This window comes from Balearica regulorum, chromosome 3 (genome assembly GCF_011004875.1).
Source record: "Balearica regulorum gibbericeps isolate bBalReg1 chromosome 3, bBalReg1.pri, whole genome shotgun sequence".
In the NCBI taxonomy this organism is placed as follows: Eukaryota; Metazoa; Chordata; class Aves; order Gruiformes; family Gruidae; genus Balearica; species Balearica regulorum.
This window is the reverse complement of record NC_046186.1, coordinates 108,833,710-108,858,486: the sequence shown is the minus strand read 5'-3', so window position 1 is coordinate 108,858,486 and position 24,777 is coordinate 108,833,710. Positions and strand designations below refer to the sequence as shown.

Sequence of the window (24,777 nt, the reverse complement as noted above, 5' to 3'; positions counted from 1 at the left end):
CAGTAAAATGTCCTTATCCCAACCCATGAGTTTTACCTTTTTCTTCTGATTCTTTTTCTCATCCCACTAGAGGGGGAGGGGTGAGCAAACGGCTGTGTGGTGCTCAGCTGCTGGCTGGGGCTATACCACAACAAATGAATTCTCTATTACTTTTTAAAAGAAATGAAATATGAAGGCCCATGCTTTTTCTACTTATTGCATACATTTTAAATTATATTTTCCTTCTTACTGTTTCTTCTGTGTGTGTGGTCAGATGTTTGCAGGTTTTTTACATCTCGTAGAACTGGATAGTGTGTTAACATGTAAAATTGCAGTAATTAAATGTAGTTAAGCATCTACATCACATTTAAAACCTCTATAGTTATGCTTTTTCTCATGCTTTCAGTATGCGAACAATACGGTACACAGGGTATTTCTGTGGAAGTGTAGATGTTTGTAGTGGTAAGGACTGTGAAATGAGTGTTCACAGAAAATTATAGCAAGTATCGGTGATAGGCTTTTGAAATAAAGTTGAATTGTCTTCACATGTATGAATAATGATAATATTTAAACCAGGATATATAATACATTATTACATCACTGTAGGTAAAGATTTTCATAGCTAGCTACAATTAAAATGCCTTTGAATATTGCAGATGATGTTTACAGCATCTATATATCTTAAAATATGCTGTTTCCACCTCTGTTTTTCCCATACATTGATTACAGCAATCAACTGTGTTCAGGAAAAATAAATACATATAATGTAATGTTCTGTCTTTGACAGACTCAGCATTCTTGAGACACATTTGATGAGTTAGCACAGGTTGGAAATGTAGCAGTTCCATACTATATGTTTATAGTACATAAACATGCTTCTCTACATGGTTAAACCCTGTTCTCATAACTTGTCTGCTCTATTCTACTGTTAAGTACTGCCATGATTTATTCCATTCTGCTTTCTTATCCCTTAGAAAAATTTTCCATTTGTCCTTTAAACATAGTTGTGTTGTGATATCTTCTAATAACACTACAATATCACTACTATCTGTCCTCCTCAGTCTATGCCTACTCATTGAATAAAAGAAATTCCTTTTATAGGAGGTTGCTGTCACCTGTGTAACAGTGATATTACTGCATCTAGGTAAAGAAGATTAAACCACAACAGGCAAAGATTCTTTGTCATTACATTAAGTGCATTTATTTTTGCTTAATACAGTTGAGCACCATCAATGCCTGGGAAAGATAGAGGTGGAGAAAGTAATGTTTTAAAATACCTAGATGCCATTGTCATGCTTTCATGGAACTTCTTGTTTTAACAGATTTTCTGTAACATTTCTTTGGTTTGTAAACACTACAGTTGATCACCTGTTAAGCACTTATGATGGTTGTTAGTAATACTTAATATATTTTCAGGTTTTTACCTTAGCATGCTGATTGTAACAGTCTGTTAGACTTGATTTTTGAAATATAATTTGGTTCAGGTTAGTAGCTAGAAAGCTTCCAGGTAGAGTAGGAATCGTGCGTGTTGTGTAAGATTATTAATCTTGTTGGCTAGTTGTCCATTTGCTTCATAGTTTTCAAGATGAAATCAGCTGTGGTTTATGCAGAAGTTAAATATTAGTAGATAAATCAGTAGATCTGGGTCAACGCATGGGGATGTAGGTAAGAAGCACACTTCGCATAGTGCTGGGAGATAAGGGAGGTGCTTTTTTTAATATGCTAGGTGGAAATAAAAATTCATGCTAAATATCAGTGAAGTCCTCCTTTTTCATTCTTTTTGAATCAAGGCAATGCTGTTAAAGGAACTCTAGATAAACATACGGAGCTCGCTTCCTGGCTATTCATCTGTTAATCCAATCTAGAAGCATGGTATGCTCTTTTTCTGGAAAGGTTATGATGATTCATCCAGAGGTAGTTTATACCACGTCATACACCCAGGTGGCTGATGCTCTGTTTTACTTAACCTATATGTCCGTTCCGAGAGCCTCGTATCTGCGATTGATGCAAGCTGACATTTACATTTATTTGAAACCTTTTAAAAAGACAACTCCCTGATAGCTGCAGGGGGGATAAAAGTTCAGTGTTTTCCATGATTTAGTCATTTGCTGATGAGAATAGGTTCTGCTTCCATTCCTTCTCCTGATAGCCATTGTTATCCAGATTCTTTCATATAATTTTCCAGAATTGGAAGAAATTCCACAAATTTAAAATACAGTATGTGTGTATACATGCATACACCTGTAAGTAACATGAAATACCATACTTCAATAGAAGGTGGTTTTTACACCTCTGCTTTGGGTTGCCTGAAGCAACATGAGGCCTAAAATCTTAAAAATACATATTCTGTTTTCTGATCTTGGTGGCTTAAATTTTAAAGATGTTTTCTGCAGCTGCTACCAGCTGGGATTGATACATGCACGAAATATCTGAAAATAATAGAATAGAATGCCTTCCTGATTTGTGCATGTGTTTATATTTTGGTATGTTTTATGTAAATTGTGATGAAAGAAGAAGGAAAAGACATGTTTTGTAGCATATGGGGAAATCATGTACGCATTTAATCATGGAGAGATCAAGAGGCTTGTCTGTGCCTGGGAACAGCTCAGGATCAGCAGTCTTTGGCTAGCTTGAAGCAAGAGTAAACCCTTATTAGCATAATTACTGCACATATCTGTTAGTCCTTGCCTAAATCAGTCTTGCAATACCTGTATATTGGTTGCCGATTCAAAGTTTTTTTCGGAAGTATAAGCAAGACCTTAGTATTAAAGGAAAAATAGACCAGATGTTAAAGAAAATTTCCTAAATTAATTCAAAATTCTGATTTTCCAGTGTGATTAGCAGTGAAGTGACTCTCTGCTATTCTTTGCCTGAGTTTGAAAAGCTAGATGGATGTTAAAACTTAGAGTTGTACCTAATGATTATTTTTTTTTAACAGAGTTTTCCTTCTTTGATCCCAATGATGCAGCATGCCAAGAAATACTTTTCAACCCCAAAACATCGGTTTCTGAATTGTTTGCTATCTTAAGGCAGTGGGTTCCACAAGTCCAGCAGAATATTGATGTTATTGGGAACGAGGTGAGGTATAAATGAAGATCCTTGAATGCTTTCAGTGTTACAGAAATACTATTTTGACAGTGAATAAAAACAATTAATTCAGAAGCAGAACTAATCATAAACACAGATACAGTTTTTGCCTTTTAACAAGTAGTTACTGAGCAGTGCCTTGGATTCCACATGTTGTCAGCTTTCATTTGGAACAAGAAAGATGAGGGATAAAAATCCAATAGATTTGGATAGATGGTAGAAACAATGGTTCTTTTCAAAGCAGTTGTTTAGAGACCCTTCACCTTGGTATTTCAGTTCCCTACTTAGCAGTAATCATAAACTGCAATATATGAAGTTACAGTGAAGCCTGACCTTAAGGGCAATGTTTCCAAGGCACAAAATGAGTTAGGAACTGAAATCTCTTTGTAACCTGCAGTAGGCTGCTTTCAGAAGACTCCTCCTTTCTAGTAATTTCATCCTACTTTCTTATTTTTCTTCTTCTGGATTACAGGCTCTTCTATACAGGTGGGGAAGTACTGTAAAGATTCTTCCTACTGTAGTATAACTGGGGGCATTTTTGTGGGGGGGGAGGGAGGGATTGTTGAGAGATCAGAGAACAAGGAGAGAGACTTCATAAATGATGTAATTTTCCTGTTGTTCATTTAAGCAGTTAACTTTTCGACATGTGAAATGTATGTTAGAAGTAAGAATACAAAGAAGCTTTAAAATATGTAAACAATGAAGGTTAATGATATTCGTATAATACTATTTATTGCATGTGTGCATGTTGCTCAGTTCTGCAGTTACAGTCTGTTCTGGCAGGCTTCTTTGTTACTAGCTATTGAAATGAACCCAGGAGTCAATATACCTGAAATAACTTACTAAATAATACTGATGTCAGAGCTAAAATTTACTGGTCTTTCAGATCATTAAGAGGGGTTGTAATGTGAATGACAGAGATGGACTGACTGACATGACTCTCTTGCATTACACTTGCAAATCAGGGGCTCATGGTATTGGTGAGTAAAGAAACATCATTATAGATGTAAAAACCTAATTAATTCACAAAGGCTAATCCCACCGTTACAGAATTTTTCCTTGCAGTAGATTTTATTTTTAATGCTTGGTTTTGGCTCTTCTAGTGGCCATCAGAAAGGAGGATACAGAACTGTAGCGCAGTTATGGCTCTGGCAGTTGGTAGTAAGTTGAGTTAGTGGTATGGATATTGCAAACAATGGCTACATTAAACATATATTTAATGTAGCAAAGGCTATTTCAGACTGAGGTACAAACTGTGAACTAAGCTATGGACAGTTTTCTTACATCAGTGAAACTAGAACCTTTAGGTGACTGGCTGGTTTCTTTTCTTTTTTTCTTTTTTTTTCTTTCTTTCTTTCACCCTGATCATGACAGAAGAAAACAATAATCTTTGTTTGCATTATGATGATCATAAGTACTGGAAATAAGAGCATATTTAACTCTGTTTGAACGTTCCTATTAGCTTTTCTATGTTGTACTTCTTTTTCGTTGACCCGAACCCAGTTCTCTGAATTTGAACTAAGTTTGAGTGAGATCTGCCGTAGGTTAGCTTTTCTGGTGTTGGCAGATCTTTTAACGTAAACTTCAGCATTGTGGCGTAAATTTTTTTTTCTTCTATCAGATACTAAAATCCCTGGTTTTGATGGGTGACACATTATTTACGTTAGAGGTAAACATGTAGTGTTGTTATATACTATAGCAGAGATTTCAGCCCTTTATGATAAAAGGCAAAGATTTTTGCATCCTAATCCTAAAAGGAAAGGCGTAGTAATTGTTCTGCTCTGAGCTTTAATGGTTTAATGTACATTGTGTTACACATAAGCATGTGCATATTTTCTGAGCTTAAATACATCTCTAATGCATGTTTTATAAAATTTATCTTGCAGGTGATGTTGAAACTGCTGTAAAATTTGCAACGCAGCTTATTGATTTGGGTGCTGATAGCAGTTTACGCAGCCGCTGGACAAATATGAATGCCTTGCATTATGCTGCCTACTTTGATGTTCCAGAACTTATTAGTGTTATTTTGAAAAATGCAAAGCCAAAAGGTAGACGTTGTTACTTTTGTTTTATGTAGTTGTCCAACTCTGTTAACCCTAAGTTCGTGTGTACTGGTCTTCTAAGTGTGGGACTTGTTTCTCCATTATATATAAATAATGTCTTAATTTCCTATTCTTTTAGTCAGCCTCATTGGCTCATTTTTCTCTTAACCTATTTTTTTTTTTTTAGTTTAATGCACTGCTTCTATTGCTGATTTTTAAACTTGAGCTTTGTACAAGATGGTAGACAAGTATCTAACAGAACAGAAAACGAACAGGTTAATTCTAAGTTGTTGAGGACTAAGTGAATGTATGCAGAAAACCAAAGGTGTAATTATTCTGGTAAATTCTTACGGTTTTTAAGATTCCTTAAACATTGAGAAGTATGTTTGAAATGCTGGGAGAAGGGTAAAAGAGAAGTGGGGATTTGACAATGGGATGTGGCCAACTAGTGACTGAAGCAACTTTGACATGCTCACTTTTCCCACTTCTCTGCAATCTAAAAGGTCACGTGTAAGGAACAGTTTGACTTTAGTGTTTGGCATGAATAGATAATGCTATTTGGAATGATAACATGAAGGATTGGTAATTTATACTAATGCAAATGGAAATACAGAAGTGGTTCTGAACCAGAACAGTTTGTTCCTAATTTGGTCAGGATGTGAAAACCAGTAAGCAATTTTAATACTAAAATTGTACAAATGTTAATTTGTTCTACTGAATATCCTTCTGATTGTGCCATTTTGCAAAATGATTAATGCCCTTTTCTAGCTAGTTGTAGCTAAAGATTCCGTCTCAAAATTTTGAAAAGCTGATAGGTTTTTGGAGCACACAGGGCTTGCTTACCACATCTTGAATCATTATGGAGGTAGTTGTTAAACAGCACTGTTACTTGTATGACATGCTTAAGAGGTAACAAGTTAGTAACAAAAGTTAGTAACAAAAAAGAAAATAAGACTGCACAGTAGTTAAGTTCACATCACACTTCAGTAGTCTGATTTCCATAATTTGCATCAGCAGATTAGGTCTTCTTTTAGACCTAGTTTGCACTTGCATTTTCTCATCTCTTCCTGTGCAATGCGTACAGAAAGGGTGGGAATTTGCTCAGATTTCCAAGGAAACCACTCTGGTGAAATGCCTTGGCAGTTGGCAACTCTTGGATAAGCAGATGACTTTTTTTTTTTTTTTTTTTAATGTCAGAAAATGTATAAAAAGATTTGCCCTGTGACATGAAAACAATGGATGGTCAGAATCAATAGAATAATCTTAGCTCCATACTTCATCAGGCAGTTTGCAGAGAAGGGAGGATGTAGGCAGTTTGCAGGGAAGGGAGGACATACGTAGACGGCAAATATGCCTTGGATGGATACATATGGAACTGGAGAGAAAAAAGGGTTGTTAATGTATAAATAACTTTTCAAGACAGTGTTATACTGACTCTGAGACACCCATTGTGAAACAGCGAGTACCACAGATGTTTCCTTTTGATTTACTGCTAAACTATTTCCTTTATGATGCTCTGCAGTCAAGTTCTTTATACACATTTACTTCTCGATTGTTAGAACAGAGAGCTAGTTTGATCTTAGATTTTTAGAGGTTTTATATTTAAAAATTTTTAAAGTTTTAAGAATTAGAAATGTTATGTGGTGCCATTAGACAATGACTGTAACCTGCATGGGTTGCTAATGACACACCATTCCTGCATATCAATTTTCCCTAGATAGTTTGGGGTTAGTTTCTGGGTATCATTTGTTATACATACATTTCTTTTTGTCACCTGTACTATGCCAACTTAGACTTAGAACAACGCTGTAAGAAAACAGTGTTTAAAAACTCCAGGCATGAAGCCTGCAAGTCTGAAGAAGTCTAACAAAATCCAAAAATATGACAGTTGCTTTTTAAAATGGAAGTACATACAATTGTTGCTGACTCAGTAGCTGACATTACTGCAAATTGTATTTCTGCAAATTGGTTCCTATGTGCACAGAAAATACTTGATAGCCTTATTAAACATGGAAGTTTCAGTAGTTGTATAGAACTACACAGCTTCTGCTCAGTTTTAAACTGGTAATAGTCTTTTGACATTTGATCTATAAAAGGTACATCTGCCTATGTAGCTGTCGTTACGATTGTGTCATGTGAATGCAGTCTTTTTTCATGCGTGTGCCAATTGAATTTAAAATAGCTAAGCTTGTATTCATATTAGTGCAATTGTAAAACTTCTAAAACTTGATCCTGAATGTGATCTTTGGTTTTTGTAAAGTTCAGAGTCAGTCTTTATTAGTATGTATAAAGTTGACATATCTATACAGACATATATATTTATATATCTTCTATATATGTTGATGTTTTATTTGCCCCCAAAATATTAATTAACTATATAAGGATGTTGATACAGTTGAGATATACTTGTTTATCACATTATGAAAAGGGCTAGTGGTTTTTGGGACAGAGCCTAATACTGGAAAGTACTAGGAGCCTGTATAGCCCTGAGGTGGAAAGTTTTATGTTCCTCACCAGTATTTCAAATTGGAACATTATTGCTAATACTTGTTGGCTTTTGGTTTGTGTATTAAATCAGCTGGCATTTTTAATTAAGTCATATACATAATTGACTTAAGCTGACATCTCCCTTGTATAGTTTAGGAGAGGAGCCAAAGACTAAATAAACATTAAAACTCCAATCTTCAAGAACAGTAATAACTTCATAGCAGATTGAAAGATATATTGGGAACAAATGATGGAAATACATATTATGCTAAATGCATTTTAGTCAAATGCAGTGCTCCATTTTCCAAACTATCCATGCAAGACCCTTCAGAGTGCAATTCTTTGAAACAAAGAAGTTATAAAAATCACTAGCTCTTACTTCGTTCTTGGCCATTAGCAATTAAATGAATGTAAACTAGAGGTATAATCCGTTTTCCATTGTCCCACTACCTGCTCACAAAGGAAAACAACTGGTTGAAGATACATCTCATTTTAATATTTGACAACTAGAAGCAATAAAATATAAATATTTCTAAAACTTTAATTTACATGAAACGCAAAGTTACTAACTTGTTAATCGTAGCTCAGTAGATTGGGCATCCTGAATAGCAACAATTTTGCAGTTAAGTCATTAGTATGAACGAAAGTAAATGCTTATTTCCAGATTGGTTCATGATGTGAATAAACAGATGCAGATAAGGTTGATATTGTATGTAGAATTACTTCTCATATGCATTTAGTACATAAATAATGGTATCTCTGTATAAATGTTAACGTGAGCTGTAAAAATGAATGTCCTCTTCAGGAATCTGTAGGGTAAAATGTTCATGTAACAGACTTACGCACCTCATGTGATGTTTAATTGCAGATGTGGATGCCACCTGCAGTGATTTTGATTTTGGAACAGCTTTACATATTGCTGCATTTAACCTATGTACAGGAGCTGTCAGGTGTTTACTGGAACATGGAGCAAATCCTGCCTTTAGGGTAAGGAGTTGGGTTGTAGATTCACCAAAAGGTGAAAAAAGTACCTGGAAAAAGTGAACAGTCTGTCCAGGATTTTGGTTAGTTAAAAATGTGTTGCATGGAGCGGTAGTGCCTCAGAAAAAATATTTATAACTCGTAGTGGATGATTTTGTATGCTTTGTCATACTTGTGTGTTGAAGTCTGTGTTTTTGTGTCGCAGTCTAGTTCATTAGTTCAAATAGCTTTCAAGATGTTCTTCTATTTGTTACTTGAACTTCCATTTAATACTCCTTTGTGTCTTGCTACAGTTGTCATGGCAGTGGTGGACCTTTTCAGAAATACAGGAGTGCAGTCTGTCACCTCCAGAAATGCAGTGTATTGCTGAGCAGTAAACTTAGTCTTACCATAAGTAACTGATAATGAAGAAACATTAACTGCTCTGCTTACTAACCAAGTAATAGGCCTGAGTTATAAAGTGCTGCTATATGTGTCTAGCCACAAATCTTGTTTTTTGATTGTGGTTTTTTTCCTGTGAGACTTTTGTTTGTTGGTTGATTTTTTTTTTTTTCTTCTTCTTTAGCATAGGCAGTATCTCAGTTCTCTGTTTTCACATTCAGGGGTTCTGTTTAATGAGACATTAGAATTGTTTTAAGGGTACTCAAAAGTCATTATTTTATGTATCACTGATGGTGTGAAATCTTCTGGAACACCATTGTTCATACAGTTCTTAATAATATTCAGTCTAGATCTCTTTAAAAACGCTGTTTTTCTTCTTTATCTCATTATTCAGTGTGCATATACACGTTTCAAATTCTACGGCACCTGTATGTTTAAGAGTCTGTTGTCACAGGGAATACTGCTTTGTAGTTGCACAAGCATTCTGAGCTGGCAAAAGGCGGCTCTGCCCTTGAAAAAGCAATCCTGTGCTACTGTGCCTGCTTTTACCTTCATGCCCATGCTCTGCCCCCTACCTCGTGTTGACACAAAGATTTGTGGGGCACCTGGTGGTCTGATCTGACCGAAAAATCGCTAATGTGATGACTAAAAACTCAAAACAAACACCCTGTTTTTAAAAACTTCCTGTTTTTAAGGTACCGTGACTTGAATAGGTTGACTTTTTACTTACAGAATGACTGTTGATTTTTAAGGAATGGTGGGTGTTTAATTCTTCAGTCCTGCCATAAAGTTCTGACCAGAGACGGTGTCTAGAGTTTGCTTATATCACAACAGCAGAGTGTAAATGCTGAGTAAGGATTATGGTTTTCAAGGGCTGAGACAGGGAGATTTATAGGGGGCTCAGGGAAGGTTGAGCTCTTAGTCTGGTTTTTTTTAGGAAACAAAGCAAATACGATCTTGCTCTGAGTCATTCCCTGTTTGAGCTTCCAGTAATTTCTGAGTCCAGGGGCTCAGTTGAGACTAATTTGGAAGAAGGAGATAATTATGTTTCCACAAACTTTGTGAAAATTGGCAGGCAGGCGAAGATGCATACTAATGGCTTTGCTGAAGAAAGTGTAGGTAGAACTTGCCATTGTAGCAGCCTGATAGCCCAACAGCGTACTTGGCCTTGAGTTAAGGTTAACTCCAGGTGAGCTGGTACTCCAACAACTCTGGCCTAGGGCGAGTGTCACATGGGACATATGGGGAATCACAATCACTGCTCTCTGGGAATGGGAAGTGTTTGGAAAGGACTCTGTCCTTAATTCATCTCTCATGGAATAGTCTGTATCTAAATACACCTGGACAGATTTACTCAAGTATTTATGTAAGACATCAAATTTGTGTATTCTGTACGTGCAACATACATTAATTAAATTCTGTCTTACATTTGGAATAAGCCTCATCAAGGAGTAAATCATGCACTGGGTAAAGATAAATTCTTTGGGAAGTGTTAGCTTTACAATATTGGCAATACGAACCAGAATTGTTGCTTACTTTCCTAACTCTGTGTTCAGGTACACAGATTTATACAGGTGTGGTTTTTTATGTGTTTTGAGTACTACTAATGCTCTTAAGATTAAAAATTTTGGTAACTTAGCACTTTTGAAAATAAGACACTGTAAATGCTAGTTTGTATATCTAAGGATGTTTTGGCATCCTTATTTGAAAATGTGGATGTTTTTATAGTTGTTTATATTCTAGGAAAAATATGTAATGAAGAGGATTAAGAACTTCATAAACTGCTTTGTGTGATCAGGTTTCTCTTGTCGCAACATGAAATCCTGTGCTATCTTATGTTTCTACAGAATGACAAAGGGCAGATTCCGGCAGATGTGGTTCCTGATCCAGTAGATATGCCACTGGAAATGGCAGATGCAGCGGCCAGCGCAAAAGAAATCAAGCAGATATTGCTGGATGCAGTGCCTCTCTCATGTGACATCTCAAAAGCCATGATTCCAAACTACGATCATGTCACAGGCAAGGCCATGCTTTTGTCGCTTGGCCTGAAACTGGGAGATCGTGTTGTCATTGCAGGACAGAAGGTATGATGAGCAACCTGATACTACTCTCATCGTTTCTGGACAGTCAATTTATTTACCCCTTTGGAGACATACCTCAAATTTGAGGGTCTAAAACACTTTCTGGAAGGCATGAGCTCTGGATGGCAGTAAGGATCTGGTTACAGAAAGCAGTAAGCCAAACTGTTATGTGTTAAAGAAAGTCACTACTATGAAAAGCTGTTTTGACAGGCATCGTCTGCATTTTGTATCTGTAAACAATTTTTAAGAGTCTCCTATAGTACATCAGCATGGCTCAGCTTCTATTAACTTTTTTGGTGTTACATCAAAATGATGGTAAAATTTACAGATTACTTTGTGAGTTGCCCAGCTTTCAGTTATGAGTATGCATTTGTGAATTACCCCGATAGTTTCCAGAAAGTGGTAAACGAAAACTTTAATTCTCCTTAGCCTACAGTAACCCTATTTCACTGGTGCAATGCAGCTAAAGTCTTTGAAGCAGTGCTGTGCCACTGGGGTTGTTCCAGTGTTCTGTGGAAGTATGAGAATGTAGATAATGCTGGTCCAGCTCAACTGTGAATAGCTTTTAAGATACCTTGCTAGACACATTTTTAAAAATGTATTTGAAAAATGTAATGTTGTTACTGCAGTTAGCATTCATACCTTTTATTTGCTCTTGATAGCAAGGGCTCTGAAATGATTTAAGAATGCTAGAACTCTTAAAGATTTCAAATATTTTTCTGGTAAATATTGAAAGCATTTGTGAGCCAAATTTTATGTTTGAGTAACTTTACCTTTAATAATTTTTCTCGTATAACTGCAGATTTGTAATTATCACAACTGAAGTGTTCTAAAGCGAACTCCACCGAGAGTGCAAAGCAGCTTCCATTCTGTGTATTCATTTGCTGTATTCTTGAAATTGGGTCAGGAAAAGTGAAGGAATGACTAGCTATGCAGAAGGCATTTTAACTAAAGTATGTACAGGAAGCTGCTTAGTCTTTAAAGATGGTAAGAAGTTCATGGAAATTTACAGAAAGCCATTGCACAGCGAAAGGAAGGGGAGATAATGTAACTGCAAGTAATGGAGGCTTTATAGCAAGAAAGGGAAGAAATTAGTTCTCCTGTGTATCTTTTCTCCAAGTAAGGCCCATAGTACTGTCTGTACTGTAATGTGCTTACCATGTATGGATAAAGCTTCCCAGGTTTGGTTACCTTTTTTTCTTTTAATTGAGTATGCTGTTAGAGTGTTTTTAAGAAGTTGTTGGAAGCTGGTTTTCTGCTTCCAAAGGCCAGCAGGGCTTTCCATCTAGCTTTTTTTAAGGGAGCCACCAGAGCTGTTATACAGTAGTTGAGAAGGAGGAATGTGATGGGACTTTTTGGTCTTCCTTTTCCACATCTGCTTTCTTCCTTTCCTTTCTTTGTGCGCGAGGAGCTGTTCTGCATTACTCCCACATCGTTTCCCACCCACTGTCTCCATTTGTCTGAATGGAGAAGTTGATCTCAGCCCTGATCTCTTCCCCTCTCCCTTGATACTCATAAATGTGTGCAGGGTGGAGCAAAAGTGAGAACAGGATGATGAAATTGGTGCCCAATTCTTAACCTCCTTTTGGATCAGTTCTCATTTCTGGAACATGGAAGCTGGGACAAGGACACTGGAACGGCAGCATTTGTATGAGCAACGTTTATGGATTCCTGTTCTTTTTTCTGCTTCTGCAGTCTCCTAATGCATCAGCTGTAATGAAGCTTGAAAGCCAGGCACAGCAGATGCCAGAGGGAAAATTGATTCCTACTGCACCTGCCATTCTAGTTGTCTGACAGGGTAGAAAGCTGTGTAAGCAGGTGTTTATGTGTACATGATTTAGGGTCCCCCAGCTTCACCGGCTCCTGCTGTGCTGGATTATGTGTGATCTGAAGGGGCACTCAACGAAATGTGAGTGCAGGGAAACCAGTAGCTGGGAGAAAACTCTTGTAATCCTGTTCCCGCTGTGTTTCTCATGTGCAGGATATCCTCTGCTCCTTGCTTATGCAAGTCCTGGGGCTTGTGCAGAATTGGAGCCTCAGTTTTGCCATCTCCACCTCCAGTTTAAGATGCCTGTTGGTCTCTTCCCTCTGCTTGGAAAGTGTCCTTTGGCTGGTGCCTGGAGAGTGGGGATCTGTTAGGCCACTTGGCCAAACTTCCTCCAGCGGAATTTGATCTCTGAGTTGGTAGCTAAAAAGTCTGGGTCAAGATTAGTATGGTGTACCTGCTGACAACAATCAAGTTTAAAGGAGACGTTCAGAGTAAAAGAACAGACTCTGGGTCATGTTTATTTCTTTACAGAACTTTAAGAAAGTGTAGCTGGAAGGTTATATAGTAAAGAAAAAAATGGTTTCTGTCTGTTTACTCTCTGAGGGCTGGATTAGACAGTGAAGTCATAGTAAAAAATGAACTAACAGTATTAAGGTCACATGAGATAATGAAAACTGAGCAACTGAAAGATCAAAGGTTTTTATTACTAAAGCTAATTTAAAAATCAAATATAAAAATGAATGTAAATCAATGTTAAATGCATCTCTGTTGGTTATTCCTCCCATTTGGTTGAAGTGTGTGAACTTAAAATGTACATTTGTGGAGGCTGAGGTCCACCAGCAAGACTGGTCTGTCTTGATATTCTTGATATACTACTTATCTGTTCAGAGTATATGGTATTATATATATTGAAACAACAACAAAATGTTTAAAACATTTGTTGGTTTTTAAAATTTTGTTTAATCATAAGGAGGGAATAAAAGAGTTGTGAATCTTTTCCAAAGAAAAAATTAAGTATGCTCTGAAGTTTACCCTTTAATCTTTGCAATATATATATAAATATATATATTTATACACACAGAGATATATTTATAGAATTTTTTTATCCAGGATTTCCATGGAACCTCCAGTTCAGCAAGATGTCTAGCCATGATTCTGGAACTATCGTTGTGGAAGACACTGAAAGTAAAACCTTGTTAGGTATATCCCCCTGTACTTTGCTGACTTGGAGTTGCATTGTACAGTGGTGCTTACTGCCTAATTCTTCTCCGTTACCAGATCTGTCAATAACCACTGCTTTTGTTTAATACAAAACATACACAGAAGGACTAACACATTTTGGAAAATGTATTGGCTGGCATTGAAAGATAGGAATGTCAATAAATGAGGGAGATTATATTTGTATGTCTCCATTCCAGTCAAAAGCTTGGAGATGACTTGCTGTCTCCATCATCTATCCTATGTTCTCATGGGTGATACTTGTTTAACAAAGTCATTCTGTGTTGGTGCTTTTTGCTTTAGGTTGGTACATTAAGATTCTGTGGCACAACGGAATTTGCCAGTGGCCAGTGGGCTGGCATAGAGCTGGATGAACCAGAAGGAAAGAACAATGGAAGTGTTGGAAAAGTCCAGTACTTCAAGTGTGCACCGAAACGCGGTATAACCTTTATATTTTTTCTTACATTTTTTTAAAACCTTAATTTTAAAAAAAGTGTTGGAAGATAGGAACCTTTGGGGAGAATAAAAACAGGTAACAAATTCTGTTGCTTTTCTTTTTAGTGCTTTGTTTGTTTTATTGATACTTTTAACTGTTCTTAGTGTTTTGGCCTCAACTATTTGCAAAACTACTGAACCAACCAATCAGTCAAAATTTCTGCTTATTTCTGGTTATTTCCTTGAACCTGTGAGATAATAGTCTTTCCTGTCTTTCTATCTATATTGTTGAAGTTATTTTTTTGTGTTGTAACAATAATGGCCATGTTTCTTTACCTGCTTTGCCTTCCTTTAAGAGATTCATGCTTGTAGCAGTTTTCTAACTTCCAGTTTGAGGTACTTTAAGTGGTATTTCATGGACAGTCATGATATACAAAGTCTTGCGTTTTGTAACAGTGGAGACTGAATGTTACCATTAGGACACAGATTCTAATTGATAGTTCTACTGACTTCCTGAATTACTCTGTTCAAGTTGCTTGATAAGTCTTTTGGTTTCACTGTTCATTTGAGCTAGTCCTTCCTCCCCTTACAAGTGCTTTGACAGCACAGCAAGCAATGATCGTGGCTGAAAAAAAATCCCCTAAATTAATTGATGTAAGAGATAGTAGCCAGAAAGTTTTGTTACATTAATGTTACTCCTGGTTCTTTTTTTGGCACATACAATTTTCTCTCCAGGTATCTTTGCACCTCTTTCTAAAATAAGCAAGGCTTCTGATCACAAAAAAAGCTCTGTACGAAGTTCTTCCACGCGGTCTCTACCTCTGGTCAAATCCAAGAAAATAGATGTGACGCACATAACTTCCAAAGTGAATTCTGGTGAGTATTTTCTTGTATGTTGAGATAGGATTGAGATACTCATCTTCAAGAATTAGCACCAATCATGTAAATCTTGGTATTAAAATACTCGTTTGGAATTAGTTCATCACTTGGGATGAGAAGGTGATATTTATTAGCTGTGTGTTCTCAGTATTAGATATTCATTCAGTAGCCTTTAAATTAGTAATGGAATGACATGTGTAATTGCTTTAGTGATGATAGTGATCTGATGTACTAATAGAGGTCTTTATATACTCTATTTAAAGAAAAAAAGTTCACCACTGTTTATTCTTGAACCTTTAAAGTAATTTCTGGTTGGCTGTGATATCAGTTAAATGTCTAAACATAACATGATTTCTTTTACAAAGATCTTGCTGAGTAACTTGAAACATATCACTGAAATCAGTGAAAATCTAGAAACTAATCTATATACACCTTTATATGTAGGAATTGAAGAAATTTTATTTTCTGGCAAAATGATCGAGGAACTGATTGTGTTTTATTTGCTCATTAAGTTATCTGAGTAAAACCAGAGGCAAATTAGAAGAGAAAGGATGCCCCTGTAATACAGCCTCAGTCTGCTGATTGGAGTTGCAGGCTCAATCCCTGGCTCTGGTTTAGTCTTTTAGTAATTTATTCAAATTACTACAAGTTCCCTCGTTGTGAAGTAAGAATGATGCGTCTTTTCTCATCTGTTTAGGTTCCAAGGTGTTTGGAGTACAGACTCTTCCCTGCTGTGTACAGTGCCCACCACACATAACCTGGCCCTGTGCCTGGCTGGCTACATAATCATGTCATTAAATACATTACATGAACATTTATTTTGCATTTTGAACCCTGTTTAGGTGACTAAGGCAGCACAGCTTAAGGGATGGAAGCTATGCATACGTTCTCATTGAATTTACTCTAGCACCCTAAACCACTCTTTACCAGCAATACGCAGGGTACAGAAACAATGTGCCAGGCTGGTAGGAGAGAGGCGTTTTGGCATCATTTTGGATGATTTATGTAACTCTTCCCTACATAGATTGAGGGGGAAGTAAGCCCTAATTATGTGTATTTACAATTAGCACAAGATTTGAGGTATTTATAAATAGACATCCTACATAAAAAGCTTCTCAGAATAATCGGTTTGTTGGGAGTATTGCTTAGGAGCAGATCTAAGCTGACTTTTCCTGTTAAATATTTTTCAGTTTGTTGTTTGTATCTGGTTAAACGATAATGGAAAGGACTGTTTCCTTTGTCACAGACAGTGTTTTTCAGACAGTGTAGTCATAAACCACCTTTTCTGTCATAAAGGTACATTTGTATCTTTGTAAATTTTAAACATTTGATACTTGCTTGAGGTAAAAATCAGAGTTATGCATCATCTACCCGGCAGAGCTTACACCACCAGCAGTAACCTGGAAGCTGCTGTTCCTAAGATGTTCCCGCATTGAAAGGTCCATTAGAATTAATGTGCCTGGCTGATTCACAGGCTGGAGTGGGAGGCTAAACCTGCGGAGGCAGAACTTCGTTTTGCAGTGTTTACGTGCATCACCACGTTACATTTCTTTCCCTTAAACTTCCTTCCTGCAATACGCGGGTTTGTAATGATCCAAGAAAAATTAATATGCTTTTTGTAGATAAGGTTAGAACCTGGAAAGCAAGATATAGTACTACATAGAGATTTTCAAATTTGATTGGTTTCTACTGGATTTGAATAACGCATCAGACTGATGGTAATAGGTCTTTTTCAAGTTTTTAGAAAAAGGATTACTGTGATCAAGTTGAGAAATGTGTTATTGGTCTCAAACACTAGTTTTTTGATCTGATGCCTTTAATGGCTAAACCATAAAATTTTGGAAAATACAGTACCTTTGCAAACTAGTTCAGTCCCTGTAGCTGAATTAAACCAAAAGATGTAGTTAAATAAAAAAGATGTGATTTTTCTTTCATGACAGGGAGGGGATAAATCATAGATAAGCTTGTTCTTCATTGAGTTAGGGTAGGAAACTGTCAGAAATGCAAAATGACTGTTCACAAATTGTAACTTATGTGGCAGTACTAGTTCATATGCATATCACAACATTGCTGCTCTAAGACTTAGGCTCTTAAAATCATATTGGCATGCGTACTTCATTATTTGTAGACTGAATGAAGATTTGGTCTCAAATCTCTCTTAAAACTTTTATATGTAATCTTTAATGCGGAAATTGTGAAATTAATACTAGTGAATAGTATACCTTAAGTACTATAAAAGTCAATGTTGTGTATATAATAGATGTAAATGTTTGAAAGATTTAAGTAAAACTTCAATATAAACATTAATATTTTGCAGACTATCTTGCCAAACAATAAACAAATTGTTTGGTCTGTTTTAATGCGTTAAGGAGTTTAATATCTGTGCTTATCCATCAAAACAGTTCTGCAGTCTTGTTTTACCCATTTATCAAGAGCCTGAGAAACTGTACAGCTTTATCCGTTCTATCCATGCATCCACTGATCTGCAAATCTGCCGAGTTGTTTTTGTACATGACTTTCCTGTAGAATTCTTGTTTGTTGTTAGGCCGTATATATTTAATTGCGTATATTCTTTTTATAGGCCTAAATACGGCAAAAAAAGACAGTGCTTCTGAAACCAATTTTATGGCTGCTAACAGGGGAAAAACTGTACCTGCAAAAGACGGTAACTCAATTTTTTTTTTATTTTTTAACATCTTGAGAAAAACTTTGGGTGGGACAGAGGAAGAAGTATTACTGCCTTACCTCTCTAACAAAGTCCTGTATCTACACTACAGGAAAGAGTTGCCTTGCGTGTCTGTATTGAAGTCCCAAGCAGGCTGTACACATTTAGTTTACTAGGAGCGAGAGTAATTTGTGTGGATGTTTGGCTGGCATTCTGTGTGGGTTTGGTAACAGGTTCTACCCAAATACACAGACAAGAATATAGACAAGCCCTTAAAGCTGTCTCTTAGTAAATGATCTTACAGAGGATCTGCAGAATTACCTTCTTAGGTTTCTGAGGGAGACCTTTTGCCCTGTATCATTACTGCTTGGTTTTTGATGAAGAACTATGCATGTATTCTGTTGGAATTTTTATTCTCTCCCATATCTGTTCAAGCTTGTATAATGAAGCGTGAGTCTAACAGCACTTAACAGTCTTGGCATTGTGTCGTGGAAGACTCATAGTAACAAGCCTCAAGTATGAAAAACGAAACTCTAGCTTAAAAATTTCCTTTTACGTATGAATCATGAATTCAATCATGACTGAATTCTCTGCAATTATCTAGTTTCAGAATTGGATGGTGACTTCTACTGCATCAGTATTTTGTGTGGTGAACTTCAAACATAAAGGGACTCCACTTTCAGGGGTGTCTTTAACAATCTGTAAAAATCATGTCTCCTTTGAGGTTTTGTCTATAAAATCATACTGCAAGTGTTGGCAAAAAAGCAGTATTTCTTTGAAATAATTTGAAGTGTGAATTTGAATATACCTTTTTTGAAGAAAAGTATCTTTTCGTATCCTCCGCCAGTGAACAGTGGTGAGGAAGAGACTTGGGGAAGAGACTACTGTAAGGTATTTAAGGTATCCTATACGATACTTTTTCAGAGGTGAGCTAAAAAACTTGTGTAGACAGAGTTTTCCAATATTTTTTTCATGGAGACATTTAATGGCTTGTTCTTCAGGTTCTGGTCACACAGAGAAATTAATTGGCAGTACGGCGTCTCAGTCTGATGGATACAATATGGTAGCTGCCGTGAATAGGACTCCAAAGGCTTCACAGGCTCTAAGTGCTGTGGAGTCAGGCCTCATTTTGGGATCTAGTTGTTTAGGTGATACTGCCATAATGCTGGTGCAGAATCTTTAGGAAAAGCCAACATCCAACCTAGAAAGTAGCTGTCAATGGTTCTTTGTCAAACAGGAAGGCTCTTTCAGCTTGGGGTTTGTGCTGAGTCTGGTAATTTATTTTGTTTTATTTTTTGGACACTAGGGATAGAAAGTCTGTTCATGAAATAAGCAGGTGCTGCCTGGCAGATATTTGATGGGCTTAACGCTAAAAAAACCCCTACCTCCCCCCAAATAATCCTTGACAAATTGGAACAAAGGTGTTGGGGGGGTGGGAGGGAAGATGGATAGGAGTAAGGACAACAACAAAGTTATGCACCAACGCCGAAACAATCAACCATATAAATACACCCTGGGAATGATCTGCCTGGTAATAGTTTTGTAGAAAAGGTCATGGGAGTACTGAGTATTGCAAGGTAAACGTGTGTCATCTATGTCATGCTGTTGCAAAGGGGAAACATATTGGAATGTATAAAAAGGAGCGTCAGCCGTGAGATACGCTATGCGACCTGGATGCTTCACGTGGCACAAGGCCTCGGCTAAAGCACTGCATCTAGTTTTAGATGCCACATTTCAAAAAAGATGCGAATCAACTGGAGAGAATTCAGAGAAACCACCACAATAACTGGAGATGCAAGAGATGATTTAGGAGAAAAGACTGTTGGAATTCGTGATTGTGTGATTAGAAAGACAGAAGATTAAAGGGATAAGACAGGAAGCTTTCAAATACAAAGAACAGTATAACCTGTTCTGCATGTATAACAAGAGTAAGAAATCTTGAGCTAAAACTTTGGTAATTTATGTTTTATAGTAAGGGGGAAACCCCTGTAAGAGAACAGATAATTATGTGGTGAAATATATTGCTGAGCAAGTCCTGAGGTCTCCCTGTTGGGAGGTTTTTAAGACCAGGTCAAACACTCACCTGTCAGGAGTGATCTAGCAAATAGTTGTTTTGCCTGATGGAAGAGGATTATAGGACCTGCTGAAGTCCCTTCTGCTCTTCCTTCTCCTGCCCCAGGATTTCCCACAAAACGAAGCCTCTCAATGAGTGACTTAGTTTCTGTATTGCTGCATCAGCAGGTTTTGTTGTGTTCATGTAAAAGTGGTAGGCGGTCTGACCTCCGGGGAATCCATCACTGGACTGACTTCTAAATACGGACTTGTAGTACGTGTTCGCAAATGCACACGTGTATTTATACCTTGGACTTGCAGTTGAAGGTTGCCTGTTTAGTCACCATTTGTTTAGTAATTTGTGTTTTCTTCATTGTAGCACAGCTGCAGCCAGTCTTTAGATTTCCATCCCCAGATACATAAGCTTTTGCTTTGACCTGCTGCATTTGCCTTTCTGCAGTTCTTTACTTTTTTTTTTGCCAAATTGGAGGATTAAATTATATTGAAAATACTAACTCTGTGTCGATATCAAGGTGCTTTGCGAAAAGTCCAGAATTCCAAGAGGCTCAATTCATTAAAGTTTGATAAGCAGTATTATCTTAAATTTTCACATTGAGAACCTGAGGTATAGGTATGTGTTGCTGTACCCTGCCTCATTTTGGGCAGAAGGGGGTAGGAAAGGTGAGAAAAGGAAGGAGTAAAGCTGAACATAAGTCTTGTCAGACAGTTTAGATGTCAGGGTTTGCAAATGGAGATAAAAATGATTTATTCCCCATTCTTATTTTATAGTTCATATTTTAATATTAATACAGTATGTAATGGAATATAGTAGGCTTTAATCCAGACAATAATTCAGTCATATAATATCACCTTCTTTCCACTTTTCATCAAATCTTTAATAGGCTGGATGCTGGAAGTGTGGTGGTGTGATGTCTTATTACTGAGGCTCTCATATCTTAATAAATATGCTTGGGACTGTTGGGAAGAACTTTCATAGAGTAACACAGAAGGGGCTTTTGGAAGCCTATTCCAGCACTTGGCTGTCACCCAGTTCCCCAGGCAGGGTCAGATGTACCCATGTCATTCCTGACGGGTGTCTGTGTAAGTGGTGCTTAACAACCTCTTAATTTGGCTCTTTGCTTTGTATTCTGCCCACTGTGGAGAACAGATAACCAACTACCCGCTTACAGAAGCGTTCCCTTGTGCTTAATCTGTCCTTTTATGAGCGTGATCTCTGAAAGACTATTGCCATTTATGTCTTTTTAGGTTTTCCTGGGTACAGCAGCTCTTCCTCTTCTACTACCTCCTTGGAAGGCAAACAGAATTACTCCAAGAAGCGGAACTCAACTAGCAGCAATAAAAAGGCAGTGACTCGAGTGTCTTCTGTCTCATCTAAAACTAGTGCTGGTATGGTCTGCTGTATTGAGCTGTGTTTTCACAGGTGGGAGCTTGCTGCTGCACTGAATACGTAGAACTACTTGTGCTGCTTCAGAATCTGAGATGGTTCAAGTCAGACACTTGGGAAGTAGTTTTGCCATAAACTTAAGTTTGGCAACTTTTTAAAAAGCTTTTAGAACATCTTCAATAGGCAAAGTGTTCTTACAGCTGGTCACTGTACCTTCCAACTGCAGAGAAAAGGCTGTAGGCCACAGTTTTCATGCTGAAGCAAAGTGATTCCTTGTCTAAACAAAATCTGTGGTGTGTGCCATGTGTCAAAGCTATGCTTTGTTACAGATAGATACTGTTTACCAATCAGTTGGCTCACTGTTTAAGACTGACTTAAATTTTAAAAATATAATGGCACTAATTTCAGATCTTGTTCTTCTGTTGAACAGGGTTGTATAGTTCTCCAGCTACGAGGAAAAATCCTTTTGATGGGGAAATTCAGGTTGGAGACAGAGTACTGGTGGTAGGACAGAGAACAGGCACTGTTAGATTTTGTGGGACGACCAAATTTGCGCCAGGTATTTGCAATACTCTTTGTATATGTTGTAGAATCAATATGGAATAGTTTGCATATGAGGATGTGAACACGAAGAGAACTCTATCTTTTTTTTCACTCCCTCCAAAAAATATCTAAATTTACCAGTTTGTTTCAAAGTTCTTTCTCTCTCCTATGTTTCATTCAATATTTTTTACTTCAGTGCAACTGCCAGGAAAAAATAATAGTTTAAAATATGACTTTTACTTGTCCACTAACACACCTTAATTAGGAGAAATATTTTGATGTTGAAACTGTAGGTATTGTTACAAAGCTTTCTGAAAATCCTCAGTTTAGTCTCCAAAGTGGTATACAGTGTATGGAGATCACATGCCTTTACTCCTTTTTGTAGTCAGCCTTTTTGACACAGCTCATCTCTTGCGGTAGTGGTACTCTTATGTTGTATACTTGACTGGTTCTTCTTGGCCTCTTTGAGAGGGTAATTATGAACATTTAAATCTTAGTTGAGAAACCTTTGGGTCACAGGACAGATGAAAAGTTACAAGGATCTCCAAAAGCCCCAAACTCTACCACCATTTTTCTCACCCTTCTCCCTTTCAGCTCCTCCCTCCGTTCTCCTTGCTAAAAAACCACACTGCAGTGAAGCCAGGTGTTTTCAAACAGAAGCGAGTTGTTCTACGTTATGGAAACTAATTTCTGAATACTCATTCTTTGTAACCGAATTCTATGTTCTTTATGTCCTTATCTATAATCTTATTATTGCAAGAGAAACGCAAAACCAGTTGGTAAGTGCTGGTGTAAGTGAATAAAGTCCATTTGATTGATACGTAAGCGGCAATACTCTATCTTGACACTTGGTGGCATCGATATTTAAAAAAAAAAAGTTGGAATGACAGAATGGGAGACTGCGGAACAAGCTACGTACTTTTTCAGTCTCGCCCCTTCCCCCAGCTTTGCTGTAGGCAGTCCTTGCTTAAGACACTGTGATTAGCAGATTCTACACTTTAATGTCTTTCCTTCATGTTGTTGCTTACAAAGTAAACAATGAGAAAAGGACTGGTTTTCCAAAGACGCTGTAACAAGTGTAATGTCAGAAAGCTGTTTGCCAGTGTAAGTCTCCTCCCCGCCCCCCCCCCCCCCCCCCCCCCCCCCCCCCAATTAGGGAATGAAATTTTTTTTGGAGAAAAACATGGTATTGTAAGAAGCAAGGATGGAAAGATCATAAATCTTCACCATTTGCAAAACCAGTAATTTATAGAAAATGTAACAGATGCATTTTTTAAATATTTCAATTTTAATATGTATCAAAGCTCTGGAAGTTACCCAAACTTTATTTCTTTTGCTGCAATGCAGATCTTTATTTAATTCTAAAAAGAGGAAGGGGAGAACTTCTGACGTACTGAGCCCTTCTAATTCATAAGCTGTCAGTCCTGAGTTTCTTGAGCTGATAATTAGAATTACCATTTTATCTAGTGCCTTCGTACCAAGTGACTTGAATTAAATTTTGAATCTTCGGGGGATGGATAGCATAAGGACTGCTAATGGAGTATGAAATTTAGCACCTTTACATAATTAGCTCACATTTATCACAGGTTATGAACGATCAAGCTTATTAACATCTTGACGCCTATTCAGCGTTCTGCACGAGATAAATTGCTGGCCAGTTCTGATTCGTACACTCTTCTCTCAGTATCATACAACCAGCCTCGCAATTTGTATTAATTAGAACTTGCTAGATGGAGAGAAAGAATAAATTAATATCAAAACTTTAATTTTACTGTTGATGATCTCAGATGAGGCACAAACCACGTGGTCAGAGGACTACAGAGGCAAACTTGAACCACCACTGCTCTTCTTTCCTGTCTCCTGTTTGTCAAATAGCCACTGTCATATTCAGTGACGTTCTGGTCAGCTTTAGTGTGTGTGTGTATGTATATGTGTGTGTACATATATCTCTCAAAGGTTTTACTTTTCTATATTAATTAAAATGGCAATATTCCTTGAAAGCATATAAAAATGCTGAGATAATTCTCTTTAAATTTATTCTGATATAAATTTTTGCATAGTTACATAGATAATAAATATTATACAGTAGCTATGTAGACAGTTTCTAACTTGAAACTGTTTTCCTTGGCGCGTGCGAATGCCAACTGTATCAGCTGTCTAGATGAAGAAAAGCCTGTGGTGGTTTGTTCAAAATACCATTTTTACTGTTTTGAACTGTAGGATTCTGGTGTGGAATTGAATTGGACAAGCCTCATGGGAAGAATGATGGCTCTGTGGGAGGCATTCAGTACTTCCGTTGTCTTCCCAGATACGGTATATTTGCACCACCGTCTCGTGTACAGAGGTAAGCACCGAAGCTGCGTGAATGTTTGCGTTGCCAAACGCTTACTTAATACATTTCCAGTGGGAAACAAAGTTTTGCAGCAGAAATGGAAGAAATAAATGTTTTCTTCTGCTAATGGAAGTTTATAACCTCCATTAAGAAGCTGGTGGGTTTTAGATCAGCTTTTTGAAAGCAGAGTATAAATTGGAAATGCAGCTCCCCCTCTTTCTCTTGCAGTCACTTCAAATATTTTCATTCCAGGGCCTCCGTTTCCGATACAGTCTGTGTTCATTAAACCTTACTTTCATGACCCAATCCTGATGCACTGAGCAAAATTTGGTTATAAAAGGAAGCTGCCCTTGAACGTGACTGGAAATACTATTCTCATTCCAGCTGACTGCACAGAGGAACCAAAGCACCCACCACTTTGTAGTCCCTTCGTTAGGTTTCA

General features: G+C 37.2%; 1 protein-coding gene across 6 annotated transcripts in view; it reads left to right on the top strand.

Annotated features, from left to right (window-relative positions):
* The window catches only part of CLIP4 (CAP-Gly domain containing linker protein family member 4), a 33,465-nt gene that overhangs the window by 5,792 nt on the left and 2,896 nt on the right, over window positions 1–24,777 (top strand). For all 6 annotated transcript variants that reach the window (XM_075749438.1, XM_075749440.1, XM_075749441.1 and 3 more), the window contains 11 exons: window positions 2,918–3,057; window positions 3,953–4,046; window positions 4,953–5,114; window positions 8,464–8,582; window positions 10,805–11,041; window positions 14,328–14,463; window positions 15,195–15,335; window positions 17,920–18,003; window positions 21,322–21,462; window positions 21,891–22,019; window positions 24,224–24,347. In XM_075749438.1, coding sequence (XP_075605553.1) covers window positions 2,918–3,057; window positions 3,953–4,046; window positions 4,953–5,114; window positions 8,464–8,582; window positions 10,805–11,041; window positions 14,328–14,463; window positions 15,195–15,335; window positions 17,920–18,003; window positions 21,322–21,462; window positions 21,891–22,019; window positions 24,224–24,347 — 1,507 coding nt within the window. The remainder of the gene's footprint in view (window positions 1–2,917; window positions 3,058–3,952; window positions 4,047–4,952; window positions 5,115–8,463; window positions 8,583–10,804; window positions 11,042–14,327; window positions 14,464–15,194; window positions 15,336–17,919; window positions 18,004–21,321; window positions 21,463–21,890; window positions 22,020–24,223; window positions 24,348–24,777) is intronic.